The sequence below is a fragment of the Pelophylax lessonae genome (assembly GCF_965119305.1).
Source record: "Pelophylax lessonae genome assembly, chromosome: 11".
NCBI classification, from domain to species: domain Eukaryota; kingdom Metazoa; phylum Chordata; class Amphibia; order Anura; family Ranidae; genus Pelophylax; species Pelophylax lessonae.
In genome coordinates this window covers 8,595,982-8,612,162 of record NC_138778.1, presented here as the reverse complement: position 1 = coordinate 8,612,162, position 16,181 = coordinate 8,595,982, and the positions used below count along the sequence as shown (strand labels likewise).

At 44.3% G+C, this 16,181-nt stretch overlaps 1 protein-coding gene across 1 annotated transcript; it reads left to right on the top strand.

Moving 5' to 3' along the window:
- Positions 1-4,423: 4,423 nt before the first annotated feature.
- LOC309566983 (uncharacterized protein) lies at positions 4,424-15,302 on the top strand (the record flags this gene model as incomplete). The annotated part of the gene is made up of 4 exons (XM_082272303.1): positions 4,424-4,446; positions 8,486-8,627; positions 11,810-11,986; positions 14,607-15,302. The coding sequence occupies 4 exons, from the start codon at positions 4,424-4,426 to the stop codon at positions 15,300-15,302; spliced, it is 1,038 nt and encodes a 345-aa protein (XP_082128429.1).
- Positions 15,303-16,181: the final 879 nt, after the last annotated feature.

The window sequence follows — 16,181 nt, the reverse complement described above, 5'->3', positions numbered from 1 at the left end:
GGATCGTATGATCTCTGCAGTTACACAAGGGAGAATGACAGGCGGCTTTGTTTACATCAGCCGTCTGCCTTTCTCCCTCTCCAGCGGGAGATCGCGAGTGACCGGCGGACATTGGAGCCGCCGGTCACTCGCGCGGGGATGTTTGTGAACGGGCGGGGGCGTGCGCTCGCCCCCTAGAGGCTCGTGGGCGAGCGACGTAGTCCTACGTCGCTTTGCCCAGTAGGGGCTGACTGCCGCAGTAAATAGTCGTGCTATGGTCGGCAAGTGGTTAAAAAAAAATAAAAATTATTTTGCACGCTCAGTAACTATAATATTATTGCTGCCATAACCTAACTTTTTTTTTTAACCACTTCAAGACCAGGCCTATTCTGGTATTTCTCTCCTACACGTAAAAATCTGTATTTTTTTTTTGCTAGACAATTACTTAGACTCCCTAAACATTATACAGTAAGTTTCCGTTCACATTAGGTCGCTCCGACTTAGGGGGCGACCTGTGAAGTTGCGTGCAGCGCGGCTTCGGCGCGACTTGCACGGACTTCAAATAATGGAAGTCAATGCAAGTCGCCTCCAGGTCGCCCTGAAGTAGTACAGGACCCTTTTTCTAAGTCGGAGCGACTTGTGTCGCTCCTATTAAAACGGCTCCTGTACTACGCAATGGGAGCGTGAGGACCGCGACTTGTCAGGCTGACAAGTCGCGGTCCAAGTCGTACCAGTGTGAATGTGGTCTAAGGCTGGGTTCATACTGGGGTGGCTTCAAAGTCCCCCAACTCTGAAGCCGCCCAGTGCAGCGCGACGTCATCGTGGCTTGCAAACGACTTCTCTAATAAAAGTCAATGCAAGCCGCTCCGAAGTCGCCCCCAAGTAGTGCAGGAACCTTTTCTGACTTGAGTGATTCCAGTTAGCACGGTTCCATTGCATTGAATGGAGCGCGACTTGTCAGGCGGCTAAGTTGTCTGATGCAGCAAAGCAGCCCCAAACCATGATGCCCCCAACACCATACTTCACAGTTGGGATGAGGTTTTGATGTTGGTGTGCTGTGCCTCCTTTTCGCCACACATAGTGTTGTGTGTTTCTTCCAAACAACTCAACTTTGGTTTCATCTGTCCACAGAATATTTTGCCAGTACTGCTGTGGAACATCCGGGTGCTCTTGTGCAAACTGTAAACGTGCAGCAATGTTTTGTTTGGGCAGCAGTGGCTTCCTCTGTGGTTTCCTCCCATGAAATCCATTCTTGTTTAGTGTTTTACGTATCGTAACAGGGATGTTAGCATTTGCCTGTGACTTTTGTAAGTCTTTAGCTGACACTCTAGGATTCTTCTTCACCTCATTGAGCCGTCTGCGCTGTGCTCTTGCAGTCATCTTTACAGGACGGCCACTCCTAGGGAGAGTAGCAGCAGTGCTGAACTTTCTCCATTCATAGACATTTTGTCTTACCGTGGACTGATGAACAGCAAGGCTTTTGGAGATACTTTTATAACCCTTTATAGCTTTATGCAAGTCAACAATTCTTAATCGTAGGTCTTCTGAGAGCTCTTTTGTGCGAGGCTTCATTCACATCAGGCAATGCTTCTTGTGAAAAGCAAACCCAGAACTGTTGTGTGTTTTTTATAGGGCAGGGCAGCTGTAACCAACACCTCCAATCTCATCTCATTGATTGGACTCCAGTTGGCTGACATCTCACTCCAATTAGCTCTTGGAGATGTCATTAGGGGTTCACATACTTTTTCCACCTACACTGTGAATGTTTACATGGTGTGTTCAATAAAAACATGGCAACGTTTCATTCTTTGTGTGTTATTAGTTTAAGCAGACTGTGATTGTCTATTGGGACTTAGATGATGATCAGATCACTTTTTATGACCAACTTGTGCAGAAATCCATATCATTCCAAAGGGTTCACATACTTTTTCTTGCAGCTATATATATATATATATATTTTTTTTTTTTTTAGGGTTACAACCAATTTAAAATCGTCATGATGACATAACTGTATTTGAATAAATGTAGATTATTGTACATACTGTAAATAAATAAGACATCCCCTGAAAATAAACCCTAGTGTGTTTTTTTTTGTAGGCAAAATTAATATAAGACCCGGTCTTATTTTTGGGGGGAAACACGGTAGGTCAATAAGAATACTTGTATCAGAAAATTTAATTGGGGCTAAAAAACACACGTATAGAGGGAAAACACCCAAATAATATTGGCCAATCCGATCTAAATACTTTGTGAAAACTGAAGTTATTTAATTACTTTCTTTATTATAATTAATTACAAAATTTACAATCATCACCACATTTATCATCAACAAGGAAAAAAATTATAATACAAATTACCATTTCATCTACTTGGATCTGTTCTATCTCGACCATTTTTTATCCTAGATGATTGTTTATATCAGAAGTTGTTTAGATTTGATTGGTCGATTGGTCATTATTTGGGTGTTTTCACTCTATACGTGTGTTTTTTAGCGCCAATTTAATTTTTTGATACTTGTCTTTGTATAGGTGGTGACACTATAAAACATTGGCTGCTATTACATCATCACACTGGTACATACACCCCATTTTATTCCTATTCTGGTTAGCGCATTGGTTTATCTATCTATGTACAATAAGAATACTTGGTGTGAAATAATGTATAGAATTCGAATCATTTCCAGAGACCTGAGCTGAGAGCAATACTGTACATGGGCTGCTGATGCTGAACTCCTGAAAAATTCTAATTTCCTGGCTGTCTCTGGCTTCAATACTTCCTAACCAGGGCATTTTTTCAGCAGGAACGTGGGGGAACGCAGTCCCGGCACCTCCAGCACTGAATGTATGTAATGGCAAGGGGTGCTGGGGTGGAGTGTGATGGAAGGTCTACTGATGCTGGCTGCTAGGGGATCTATTGTTGCTGGAGAGGATCTCGTTTTGTGTGGTGGCCTATTGTTGCTGGTGGGGTCAATTGTTGTTGCAAGGGATCTACTGTTGAGGGGGGGAGGTCTATTGTTTCTGGCTGCTGGAGAGTCTATTGATACTGGCTGCTGGGAGATCTGTTCTTGCTGCTGGGAGTCAATTGTTGCTGGAGTGAGATTTTGTTGCAGGCAGTGGCGGTTTTAGGCATGGGCGAACGGGGAAGCTGCCCGGGGAGGCATTTTTTTCATGACACGTGGGGGGCGGCATGACAGTGTTCCCCAACCCCTGAGCCGCGGACTGGTACCGGCCCGTGGATCAAATGGTACCGGGCCGCCCGAGGAACTTTGAATAATTTCACTGTGGCAGCCGAGCCAAGGCGCAGAGCATTGCTTCCCCCCAAGCCCGCCCATTGTGTGACAATAGCGAATGAAAATTCGCTATTGTCACACTGATCCTCCTCCTGGCCAATCAGGGAGCAGGTCCTCCCGCTTCCTGATTGGCTGAAAGGCAAACCCCATGCCATTGGCCAAGGAGGAGGCGCCGCGGGATGACTGAGGAGACGCGGGTAATCCAGGGACTGAACTGAAGAGAAGTGAGGTAAGTGCACGGATGGGTCTCGCGGGGGGAACGCTGGCGCTCTGCATTGAAAGGTGGCACACTGGCATCTCTACATTGAAAGGGGGCAATGCTGTGGCACTCTGCATTTATTGGGGGCATTGCTGTGGCACTCTGCATTTATTGGGGGCATTGCTGTGGCACTCTGCATTTATTGGGAGCAATGCTGTGGCGCTCTGCATTTATGGGGGGCAATGCTGTGGCACTCTGCATTTATGGGGGGCAATGCTGTGGCACTCTGCATTTATGGGGGGCAATGCTGTGGCACTCTGCATTTATTGTTATGTTGTCATGTTATTTTATATTTTTTGGGGGGGGAGGGGGCGCCGGGAGGGAGTCTTGCCCGGGGAGCAATTTAATGTAGAACTGCCACTGGTTGCAGGGGTCCAAAGTTGCTGCGGAGGTCTATTATTGCTGGGGGAATCTATTGTTGTTGGGCTGTATATTGTTGCTGGCAGCAGGGGATCTATTTTACTGCTTATCTTGTTTTCATTACCAAATTACATACAAATTAATTAGCACGACATAATGATACTTGGCTTTGTATTCTTTATATGAGGCAGTGCTGGGAGGTTGGTATGGGATGGTACTAAGGGACGGTGCTCGGAGGTGGGTAGGGGCGGAGACAATAAGTGAAGAAGGGGGGAGTTCCTGCACCTATTCTCTGAGAAAAAAAGCCTTGTTCCTAACCTACTTATCTGAAGTGAGCAAATCAGATGTTTTTACCTAACTTTTTTCATATGGGTCACTGGCATGGAGAGTACTAAAGCCAGAGACAGCCAAGCAATTAGCATTTTCAAATTAGGACACTATGGCAGCCCCCAATCCAACGCAGTACTAGTTTGTCTATTAAAATTAAGCCTAAATTCAAGGCATGCTTTTTTTCTTTCCCATAGGAAAAGAAGAACATGGAAGCAGAAAAGAGGCAAAGGTAACTTTTTTTTTTTTTTTTAATGGGGTAATTCTGTTTTTGGTTGCCATATTTGTTAGAGTTTTACTTCTCAGATTTTCGCCTCTACTCTACTTCTATGGCAGGGGTATTCAAACTATGGTTCTATTCCTAGTTCAGGAACTACAATTCCCATCGTGCCAGAGTTTTACAATGCATCATGGGACGTGTAGTTCCACAACAGCTGTAGGGCCGTAGTTTGAGGATCCCTGCTCTATGTGATAAAGAACCACCTTTGACCTCCAAGCCAGAATTTGGGGCATTCAGCCGATTTGCCAAGTGGGCTTAACTTTTTAACCACTTCAGCCCTTGAAGGTTTTACCAACCCCCCCCCCCCCCCTTCCTGACCAAGCCATTTTTTGCGATTCGGCACTGCTTTACTTTAACTGACAACTGCGCAGTGGTGCAATGTCTTGATGTCTTTTTTTCCCACAAGTAGAGCTTTCTTTTAAAGGTATTTGATCACCTCTGCGTTTTTTTTTTTTTTGCGCTATAAACAACAAGAGAGCGACATTTTTGATAAAAAAAAAAAACATTCCCAATAAAAAAATTTAAAAATCAAATTTTTCCATCAATTTATGCCAAAATGTATTCTGCTACGTATTTTGGTAAAGAAATCCCAATAAGTGTACTGTATATTGATTGGTTTGCACAAAAGTTGGCGTCTATAAACAATGGCATAGATTTAAGGACTTTTTTTTTTCTTTTGTTTTAGTAATTACATAGTTAGTGAGGTTGAAAAAAGACATCAGTCCATCCAGTTCAACCTATGATGTGTGTGTGTGTTTGCTTTTAACCGTACATTGTATACCCCCTGTATGTTGTACATTGTATACCCCTGTATGTTGTACATTGTATACCCCTGTATGTTGTACATTGTATACCCCTGTATGTTGTACATTGTATACCCCTGTATGTTGTACATTGTATACCCCCTGTATGTTGTACATTGTATACCCCTGTATGTTGTACATTGTATACCCCCTGTATGTTGTACATTGTATACCCCTGTATGTTGTACATTGTATACCCCCTGTATGCTGTACATTGTATACCCCTGTATGTTGTACATTGTATACCCCCTGTATGTTGTACATTGTATACCCCCTGTATGTTGTACATTGTATACCCCCTGTATGTTGTACATTGTATACCCCTGTATGTTGTGGTCTTTAAGGTGTCCATCTAATAGTTTTTTAAAACTATCAATGCTCCCTGCTGATACCACTGCTTGTGGAAGAGAATTCCACATCCTTACTGCTCTGACAGTGAAGAACCCCCCCACGCACTTTAAGGTTAAACCGCCTTTCCTCCAGTTTTAGTGAGTGGCCACGTGTCTTATTGTATCTCCTTTCTCTGAATAGTTTGTTCCTTATACTAGGGTCACCAGTACAGTGTTTGTACATTGATATCATATCCCCCCTCAATCGTCTCTTCTCCAGAGAGAATAAGTTCAGTGCTTGTAGTCTTTCCTCATAGCTGATGTCCTCCATTCCCCTAATTATTTTTGTTGCCCTTCTCTGGACTTTCTTCAGTTCCAGCACATCCTTCCTGAGGACTGGTGCAAACAGCGATTTTCAGCAGGACTGCGACATTGAAACTTTTGACACTTTTTAACACCAGTGACACAGAGTGATACAGTGATCACTGCTTAAAAAAAAAGCACTGTCACTGTATAAATGACAGTGGCAGGGAAGGGGTTAACATCAGGGGTGATCAAAGGATTAAATGTGCTCCTATGGAGTGCTTGCGAACTGTGGGGGGGAACGCTGTGACTGGAGGAAAACAGAGATCCGTGTTCCTGCTTAGCAGAAACACAAGATCTCCATTCGAGAAGGCTGCTGGTTCACATGTTATGCGATTTGGCAGATCGCCGTTCTGTCAGAGGGGTAGATGGAGATCTTGTGTTTCTCCTAAGCAGAATCTCTGTCTTCCCCCAGTCAAAGCACCTCCCCCACAGTTAGCAAGCACTTCCAGGGAACACAAATTTTACCCTGTGATCGCCCCTGATGTTAACTTCTTCATTGCAGTGTCATTAGTACAGTGACAGTGCATTTTTTTTAGCACTGATCACTGTATTGGTGTCACTGGTCCCCAAAATTGCCACTTATGGGCCATACACACTATAAGATTTTCTGAAGACTTTTTGCTTTAGACTTACCAAAACCATATAATTTGAGGTCAAACCTAAACACTTTCAATTTGTATGCAATCTGGCCGGCCCTTGCACTACATAGAAAAGGTAAATCTGAAGGAAAAAGTCTTCAGAAAATCTTATAGTGTGTATGGCCCTTTAGTGTCAGATTTGTCCGCTGCAATCCCGCTATAAGTCACTGATCGCAGCCATTACTATTAAAATTTTTTTTTAAAAATTCCATAAATCTTTCCCCTAGTTTGTAGACGCGATAACTTTTGCGCAAACCAATCAATAAACACTTATTGGGATTTTTTTTTTACCAAAAACATGTAGCAAAATACATATTGGTTTAAATTGATGAAGACATTTTTTACAGATTTTATCATATTTTTTACATTTTTTATTGGGAATGTTATACAGCAGAAAGTAAAAAATATTGTTTTTGTTCTTCAGAATTGTCGCTCTTTTTTTGCTTATAGCGCAAAGAATAAAAATCGCAGAGGTGATCAAATACCACCAAAGAAAGCTCTACTTATGGGAAGAAAAAGGACATCAATTTTTTGGGGGGTTTTGTATCGCACGACCGCGCAATTGTCAGTTAAAACAACGCAGTGCCGTATCGCAAAAACTGGCCTTTCATAAAGGGGTGGACGGCAATTGGTCAGTCGGTGCGGGCCAATGGATGTCCGCCGGCACCCACTGATTGGCGAGGTTTTGATTACTGTAGTAATGTCACTGGTCCCCCCAAAAGTGTCAAAAATGTCAGTTAGGGGTCAGATCTGTCCGCCGCAATGTCGCAGTCCCACTAAAATCGCAGATCGCCGCCATTACTAGTAAAAAAATAAATCAAAATGACATAAATCTTTCCCCTAGTTTGTAGACTTTTGTGCAAATCAATCAAAATACGATTATTGGGATTTTTTTACCAAAAATATGTAGCAGAATACAAATTAGCCTAAAATTATGAAAAAATTAGATTTTTAAATTTTTTTTATTCAGAATGTCATATAGCAGAATGTGGAAAATATTGGTTTTTTTTTTCAGAATTGTCGCTCTTTTTTTGTTTATAGTGCAAAAAATAAAAAATCGCACAGGTGATCAAATACCACCCAAAGAAAGCTCTGTTTGTGGGGGAAAAAAGGAGATCAATTTTATTTGGGTACAGCATCGCACGACCGTGGAATTTAAAATAACGAAGTGCCGAATCCCAAAAAATGGCCTGGTCATTATGGGGTTAGGGGTCCGATCTGTCCACCCCAATGTCGCAGTCCTGCTAAAAATCGCTGATCGCCGCCATTACTAGTAAAAAAATAAAAATAAATAAAAATGACACAAATCTTTCCCTAGTTTGTAGATGCGATAACTTTTGCGCAAACCAATCAAAATACACTTATTGGGATTTTTTTTACCAAAAATATGTAGCAGAAAACAAAAAATTATGAAAAAATTAGATTTTTGTATTTTTTTATTGGGAATGTTATATAGCAAAAAAGTAAAACATATTGTTTATTTTTTTTTTTTTTCAGAATTGTCGCTATTTTTTTGTTTATAGGGCAAAAAATAAAAACCGCTCAGGTGATCAAATACCACCAAAAGAAAGCTCTATTTGGGGGGGGGGGGAGACATCAATTTTATTTGGGTACAGTGTCGCATGACTGCGCAAATGTCAGTTAAAATAACGCAGTGCCGAATCGCAAAAAAATGGCCTGGTCATTAAAACCTTCCGGGGCTGAAGTAGGTAATGGTCATGCAGTTAAATGACCAAAAGAAAAATATGCAAAAGAAGTCTGCAAAAGAAATATAAATGATATAAATGAAAAGGGCGGATTTTATTCTCTTTTTTTTTTTTTTCTAAACCAAGAACTTTTTCATTCCTTTTTGTAGGAAGAATAAGAATCTAATAAAACATAAGAACTACCGGAGAGAAACTATCAGGGCAAGTGGAACAGTTTTTCTAGAAGTCTTCCAAAATCTGCTGCAGGAAACCAATGCTAACAGGGAAGACTTATTCCAGTATCTACAAAGGGTAAGCTTATGTTTGTAGTGTAGTGATATTTTACCCCCCCCCCCCCCCCAGGAATGTGTGGTAAGCACAAATACGTTAAAGTGACACTAAGGCTGGCCATACATTTATACAATTTTCTGTAGATTTATCTTCAACCATGTAGTACAAAGTAGTGATCGACCGATATCGGTTTTTCGTTGCCGATGCTGATACCGATATTTTGGCCAATGCATATCGGTATCGGCCGATATTGGCCGATATTTTCGTACATTAAAAAATTTTTTTTTTTCTTGACAGGTACTGTTGTGGAGGGATCTGGGGGTCTAAAAGACCCCATCCCCTCCTCTGCACTTAAAACCATTCAAAACGCCAAGTTTGGCTGTTTTGATGCTGTCATTTTTTTTGAATTTGGCGCCGCCAGTACCCGGAAGTGATGTCATGACATCACTTCCGGGTTTTTACATGGAGACCCGATCAGAGCCGAATGCGGCTTTGATTGGGTCTTCCCTTCGGCGGCCGTGCAGGCTGGTTACCCAGGTCTCTCGGTGGGACGGGAGACCCGGGCGAGCCGCGGAAGGGGGCGGGAAAATTGAACATGTACGGCCAGCCTAATCTTTGTCTCCGCCCCTGTGTGGTGCCATCTTTGAATGGTTGGCCCCTGTGCAGATGTTCTGTCCTGCCTTAAGGTCCTGCAACAGCCCCTGACACTTGTGACAGTTGAATGTACAGTAAAACCTTGGATTGCGAGCATAATTTGTTCCAGAAACATGCTTGTAGTCCAAAGCACTCTTATATCAACGCAAATTTCCCCATAAGAAATAATGGGAACTCAGATGATTCCTTCCACAACCATTTATTCATAAATCCTTCAGTTTATGGTCCATATAAAAAGATTCTATCAATGTGATTGGTTGTGTAACCATAAAATGTCCATTCACAAAAGGCGCCTCCACAAGGGGGTTAGAAGCAAAATCCAGCAGGAGCTACCGAATATAAAAGAGAAGAGAGGGCGCCTCTAAATATAGCAATATGGTCACATCTAAGTATGGAGGCATCCGGGTAAAGCTGTCCACATAGACCGTCCTCCCCACCGCCGGTTCTCACCGCTGCCGGTTTCCAGTCGTGACCGGGAAGACTCTGCAGTGGAGCGATCTGAAAGTGAGACTTGAGGCGCTCGTGGAGAGCAGCGTGGAAGGGATGACGTTGATGGCGGTGCGGAGGACGGTCTATGGAACAGCTTTACCCCGGATGCCTGCATACTTAGATGTTTTAACCACTTCCCACCCAAGGACGTACCCGTATGTGACTACGTACTTGGGTTTCAGTGGTTATACCGGGATGGTGGGTTCATCTACAGGCATCATCCTGTATCATTCTTTTCAGCCGGCGATTCGGTACAAGGCAGAAGCGATCTTAGTGGTAATCAGGCACTCGATCACTTCTGCGGGTGGCGGAAAGGGGTCCCACCCCCCTCCCGCCGCTGCTGCCTCTCCTGAGCTCTCCGGTCCCATCGTGCCCCAGGGGCAGACTGTACCAGAAGGGCTCAGCTTGGGCTTCGACCTGCAGTGATGTAATAACCACTCTATTTTAAATGAATTAATAACAAAGTAGCCTAACATTTGCAGAGAACTAATGTACATGCAGTTTTATAAGCATTGGATCAAACTCGAATCGGTTCGATCCACAGCTTTTCTAAGCCATAAATGGCTTATTTACTTTCTGCAGATTCTCATACCCTGGATCAGTGATGGCGAACCTTGGCACCCCACATGTTTTGGAACTACATTTCCCATGATGCTCCACTACACTGCAGAGTGCATGAGCATCATGGGAAATGTAGCTCCAAAACATCTGGGGTGCCAAGGTTCCCCATCACTGCACTAGAGATTATTGGGGAGGGTCCGGTCCCCAATCACCTCTATGGTAAGCCAGCGGATCCACCGGCTTCAGTGCTGGGACACGAGAGCCCAGAGAGGCATCGGAGGGCAAGGGAGGACCTCTATGGTAAGCCAGCGGATCTACCGGCTTCAGTGCTGTGATACGAGAGCCCAGAGAGGCATCGGAGGGAAAGGGAGGATCTCTATGGTAAGCCAGTGGATCCACCGGCTTCAGTGCTGGGACACGAGAGCCCAGAGAGGCATTGGAGGGCAAGGGAGGACCTCTATGGTAAGCCAGCGGATCCACCGGCTTCAGTGCTGGGACACGAAAGCCCAGAGAGGCATCGGAGGGCAAGGGGGGACCTCTATGGTAAGCCAGCGGATCCACCGGCTTCAGTGCTGTGACACGAGAGCCCAGAGAGGCATCGGAGGGCAAGGGAGGACCTCTATGGTAAGCCAGCGGATCCACCGGCTTCAGTGCTGGGACACGAGAGCCTAGAGAGGCATCGGAGGGCAAGGGAGGACCTCTATGGTAAGCCAGCGGATCCACCGGCTTCAGTGCTGGGACACGAGAGACCAGAGAGGCATCGTAGGGCAAGGGAGGACCTCTATGGTAAGCCAACTAATCCACCGGCTTCAGTGCTGGGACACGAGAGCCCAGAGAGGCATTGGAGGGCAAGGGAGGACCTCTATGGTAAGCCAGCGGATCCACCGGCTTCAGTGCTGGGACACGAGAGCCCAGAGAGGCATCGGAGGACAAGTAAGGACCTCTATGGTAAGCCAGCGGATCCACCGGCTTCAGTGCTGAAACATGAGAGCCCAGAGAGGCATCGGAGGGCAAGGGAGGACCTCTATGGTAAGCCAGCGGATCCAACGGCTTCAGTGCTGGGACACGAACGCCCAGAGAGGCATTGGAGGGCAAGGGAGGACCTCTATGGTAAGCCAGCGGATCCACCGGCTTCAGTGCTGGGACACAAGAGCCCAGAGAGGCATCGGAGGGCCTGGGAGGACCCCTCCTGTCACCTGTAAAATTGATCCAGCAGCTAATTAGGATCTACACAGCACGGCTCTTAAAAAAAATTAAAAATACATGACTGCAGCTGGCACCGGTACCCTGGTATACCCAGTCAAACTGCTGCAACATACCCATAAGTTGTTTGGCGGCAAGTAGCTAAAGGAAATTCACTGTGGGTCCCCCCCCCCCCCTCACGATTGGTTGACCTTTTTGTTGGACAGTTAAAAGTTTTATAGCCATTTAAAGATCTATAATTCATTATTGTTTATTTTTTTTTGCACACAGCTGATTTTATATTTTCTTCCTCCTAGGTGTATCACGCCATCTTTTTTTATGGATACATAAAACACCCGAAAAACCCAATCAAACCCCAGGAATTTATTCCTGCCGATGCATGGGATAACATACAAATCCTGTTTCAAAAGCCTTTATTAGAATACAAAACACGCTTGCCATCTCAGACGCCGTACTCCATCCTCCTGGAATATGTAAGTACTCCATCCCATGCTCAATAGAGAATTTCCTTTCCATACACACAAATAAATGACAGTAAAGCCTTGGATTGCGAGGATAATTCATTCCGGAAACATGCTTGTAATCCAAGGCACTCTTATATCAACGCGAATTTCCCCATAAGAAATAATTGAAACTCAGATGATTCCTTCCACAAAAAAAGAAAATATTACAGTACACTCACAATGTTAACCACTTCTGAACCTAAAGGATTTACCCCCTTAATCATACGGCACTGTGTTAATTTAACGAACAATTGCACGGTCATGTGACGCTGTACCCACAAAAAGTTGATGACTTCCCTCTCACAATAGCCCACAATGGTGATAATAAGAGAAGAGAAACATTGGTATACTAGTCAGTACTAGTTTGCAAAAGTGTATTTGCTTTGGAAGAATAAATCATGTCTAACGTTAAGAGTCGGTTCACACTGGGGCGGCACGACTCTGTCCTACTTCGGGGGCGACTTGTGCATTCCCATGCACCACGACTTCGGAGCGGCTTGCATGGACTTCACATAATGGAAGTCTATGCAAGTCGCTCCGAGGTCGCCCCGAAGTGGTACAGGACCCTTTTTCTAAGTCGGAGCGGCTTGTGTCGCTCCTATTAGAACGGGTCCTGTAGCGGTCAATGGACCGCGAGGGAGCGCGACTTGTCAGGCTGACAAGTCGCCTGACAAGTCGCGCTAGTGTGGATCGACTCTGAGTGTCCTACCTGTATTGATGTTGTTGCATTATGTAAAACTATTAGAATAGATTTTAGATTTTAGAATGGGGCGCCTCAAGACTGTCCATCATTTTGGAGGGTGCCTCGAGATTGTTTTTATAATTTTAAAGGGTGCCTTGACTAAAAAAAAGGTTGAGAAACACTGATCTAAGCCATGGCACAGATAATTCTCTTATGCACCCTCATTTACATGGGGAATATCTCACACTATGGCAACCCATTACTAAGACCCTCAAACTCATGAGTAAGGTTAATAGATTGGTTACTCATAGCTCTGGGTGAGGTTTTGATAGAACATACTCTGCATCCCTTCAACTGGTATGAGATGTACTGACCAGCTACCTCTGGGACACTGTACAAATTTTGAGTAAAAAAGGAATGAACTAATTTACAAATCTCATAAACTTATATTTTATTCACAATATAATAAAGATAACATATCAAATGTTGAAAGTGAGACATTTTGAAATGTCATGCCAAATATTGGCTCATTTTGGATTTCATGAGAGCTACGCATTCCAAAAAAAAAAGAGCCTCTCAGAGTGGCAGTGTCTCTCAGAAGTCAGGATGGGCAGAGGATCACCAATTCCCCCAATGCTGCGGAGAAAAATAGTGGAGCAATATCAGAAAGGAGTTTCTCAGAGAAAAATTGCAAAGAGTTTGAAGTTCTCATCATCTACAGTGCATAATATCATCCAAAGATTCAGAGAATCCGGAACAATCTCTGTGTGTAAGGGTCAAGGCCGGAAAACCATACTGGGTGGCGGTGATCTTTGGGCCCTTAGACGGCACTGCATCACATACAGGAATGCTACTGTAATGGAAATCATAACATGGGCTCAGGAATACTTCCAGAAAACATTGTTGGTGAACACAATCCACCTTGCCATTCGCTGTTGTCAGCTAAAACTCTATAGGCCAAAAAAGAAGCCAAATTTAAACATGATCCAGAAGCGCAGGCGTTTTCTCTGGGCCAAGGCTCATTTATAATGGTCTGTGGCAAAGTGGAAAACTGTTCTGAGGGCAGACGAATCAACATTTGAAGTTCTTTTTGGAAAACTGGGACGCCATGTCATCCGGACTAAAGAGGACAAGGACAACCCAAGTTGTTATCAGCGCTCAGTTCAGACGCCTACATCTCTGATGGTATGGGGTTGCAGGAGTGCGTGTGGCATGGGCAGCTTACACATCTGGAAAGGCACCATCAATGCTGAAAGGTATATCCAAGTTCTAGAACAACATACGCTCCCATCCAGACGTCGTCTCTTTCAGGGAAGACCTTGCATTTTCCAACATGACAATGCCAGACCCCATACTGCATCAATTACAGCATCATGGCTGCGTAGAAGAAGGATCCGGGTACTGAAATGGCCAGCCTGCAGTCCAGACCTTTCACCCATAGAAAACATTTGGCGCATCATAAAGAGGAAGATGAGACAAAGAAGACCTAAGACAGATGAGCAACTAGAAGCCTGGATTAGACAAGAATGGGACAACATTCCTATTCCTAAACTTCAGCAACTTCTCCTCAGTCCCCAGACGTTTGCAGACTGTTATAAAAAGAAGAGGGGAGGCCACACAGTGGTAAACATGGCCTTGTCCCAACTTTTTTGAGATGTGTTGATGCCATGAAATTTAAAATCAACTTATTTTTCCCTTAAAATGATACATTTTCTCAGTTTAAACATTTGATATGTCATCTATGTTGTATTCTGAATAAAATATTGAAATGTGAAACTTCCACATCATTGCATTCTGTTTTTATTCACAATTTGTACAATGTACCAACTTTTTTGGAATCGGTTTGTATTTGAACCGGATATGATCATCAGTTTGCATTACTTTTGTTTTTTTTCATCTAATTCTCAGATTACCAAGATTCATGGTGGAAGGAAAGAGTCTATCTTGGAAGAACTGGAGAAGAGGAACAATAATTTTTTGGTTAATTTTTATAAAGCTGGAAAAAATCAACTTAAACCCCAGGACTTTGCACTATCTGCTACTGTGATTTCTCACTGCTGTGTTAACAATCCCTACAGCGCCAACGCCTTCGGGTCATCCATAGCCTACAAAGGCGAGTTGCCCAGACATCTAATGATTGCCATATCTGCCCTGTTTGTGTGGGACAAGGTCATTTCATATGAAGTGAGATGTGAAGAAGATGGTCGTGGCATTAAGTTTCCCAACAACGTGTGCTGTTATTCCTACAAGTTTAAGACTGATAATAATAAATATAAGCAGGTCCCCCCCTGTACTAAATGTAATAAATCCTTTATTGTTAAATTTGATCCCGGGTATGTGGAAACTGACAATCCAGAAGATTGGCCATATGGCAACTGTGCGGAAACAGAGTCTTTTAGTAATCTTCTACGTTCTAACGAGAACATAAGAAACGCGGTACATACATATGATAATAATGAACAGATTGTAAATAGAGAGACCATAATAAGGAGATTCACCAATGAACACGCGGGGGAATTGCGAAAAGAGGTTGAAGACCTCCTTGAATCTTGCAAATTCGATGTAAACCAGAATGGTTTACAATTCTTCATTCCTGCTGCCTAAATGTAACCAGTTCCCTACCGGGCACTTTCACCCCCTTCCTGCCCCCCTCAATACCGGGCACTTCCACCCCCTTCCTGCCCCCCCCAACACTGGGCACCTCCACCCCCTTCCTGCCTCCCCCAATACCGGGCACTTCCACCCCCTTCCTGCCCCCCCAATACCGGGCACTTCCACCCCCTTCCTGCCCCCCAATACTGGGCACTTCCACCCCCTTCCTGCCTCCCCCCCAATACCGGGCACTTCCACCCCCTTCCTGCCCCCCCCAATACCGGGCACTTCCACCCCCTTCCTGCCCCCCCCAATACCGGGCACTTTCACCCCCTTCCTGCCCCCCAATACCGGGCACTTCCACCCCCTTCCTGCCTCCCCCCCAATACTGGGCACTTCCACCCCCTTCCTGCCCCCCCAATACCGGGCACTTCCACCCCCTTCTTGCCCCCCCCCCCAATACCGGGCACTTCCACCCCCTTCCTGCCCAGGCCAATATTCAGCTTTTTTTTTTAGATAGATAGACAGATAGAGATTTCTTTTGGTGGTATTCAATCACCACTGAAAAAGAAGGAAAATTTTGAAAAAAAAATCTCTTTGTTTCCGGTAAAACATTTTGTAAATAAGTCATTTTTCTCCTTCACTGATGTGCGCTAAACGGATCTACCTTGTTTTCCAAATTGCCGGTATTCAGCATTGAGTTCTTTAAATAGAAACTCACAGCTAATGAGGCTGCACTGATAACGCAGCACTAATAGGCGGCACTGATCGGTGGCACTGTTGGGCACTGATATGCAGCACTGATGGACACTGATAGGCAGCACTGATGGGCACTGTTATGTAGCACTGATGGGCACTGATAGGCAGCACTGATATGCAGCACTAATGGGA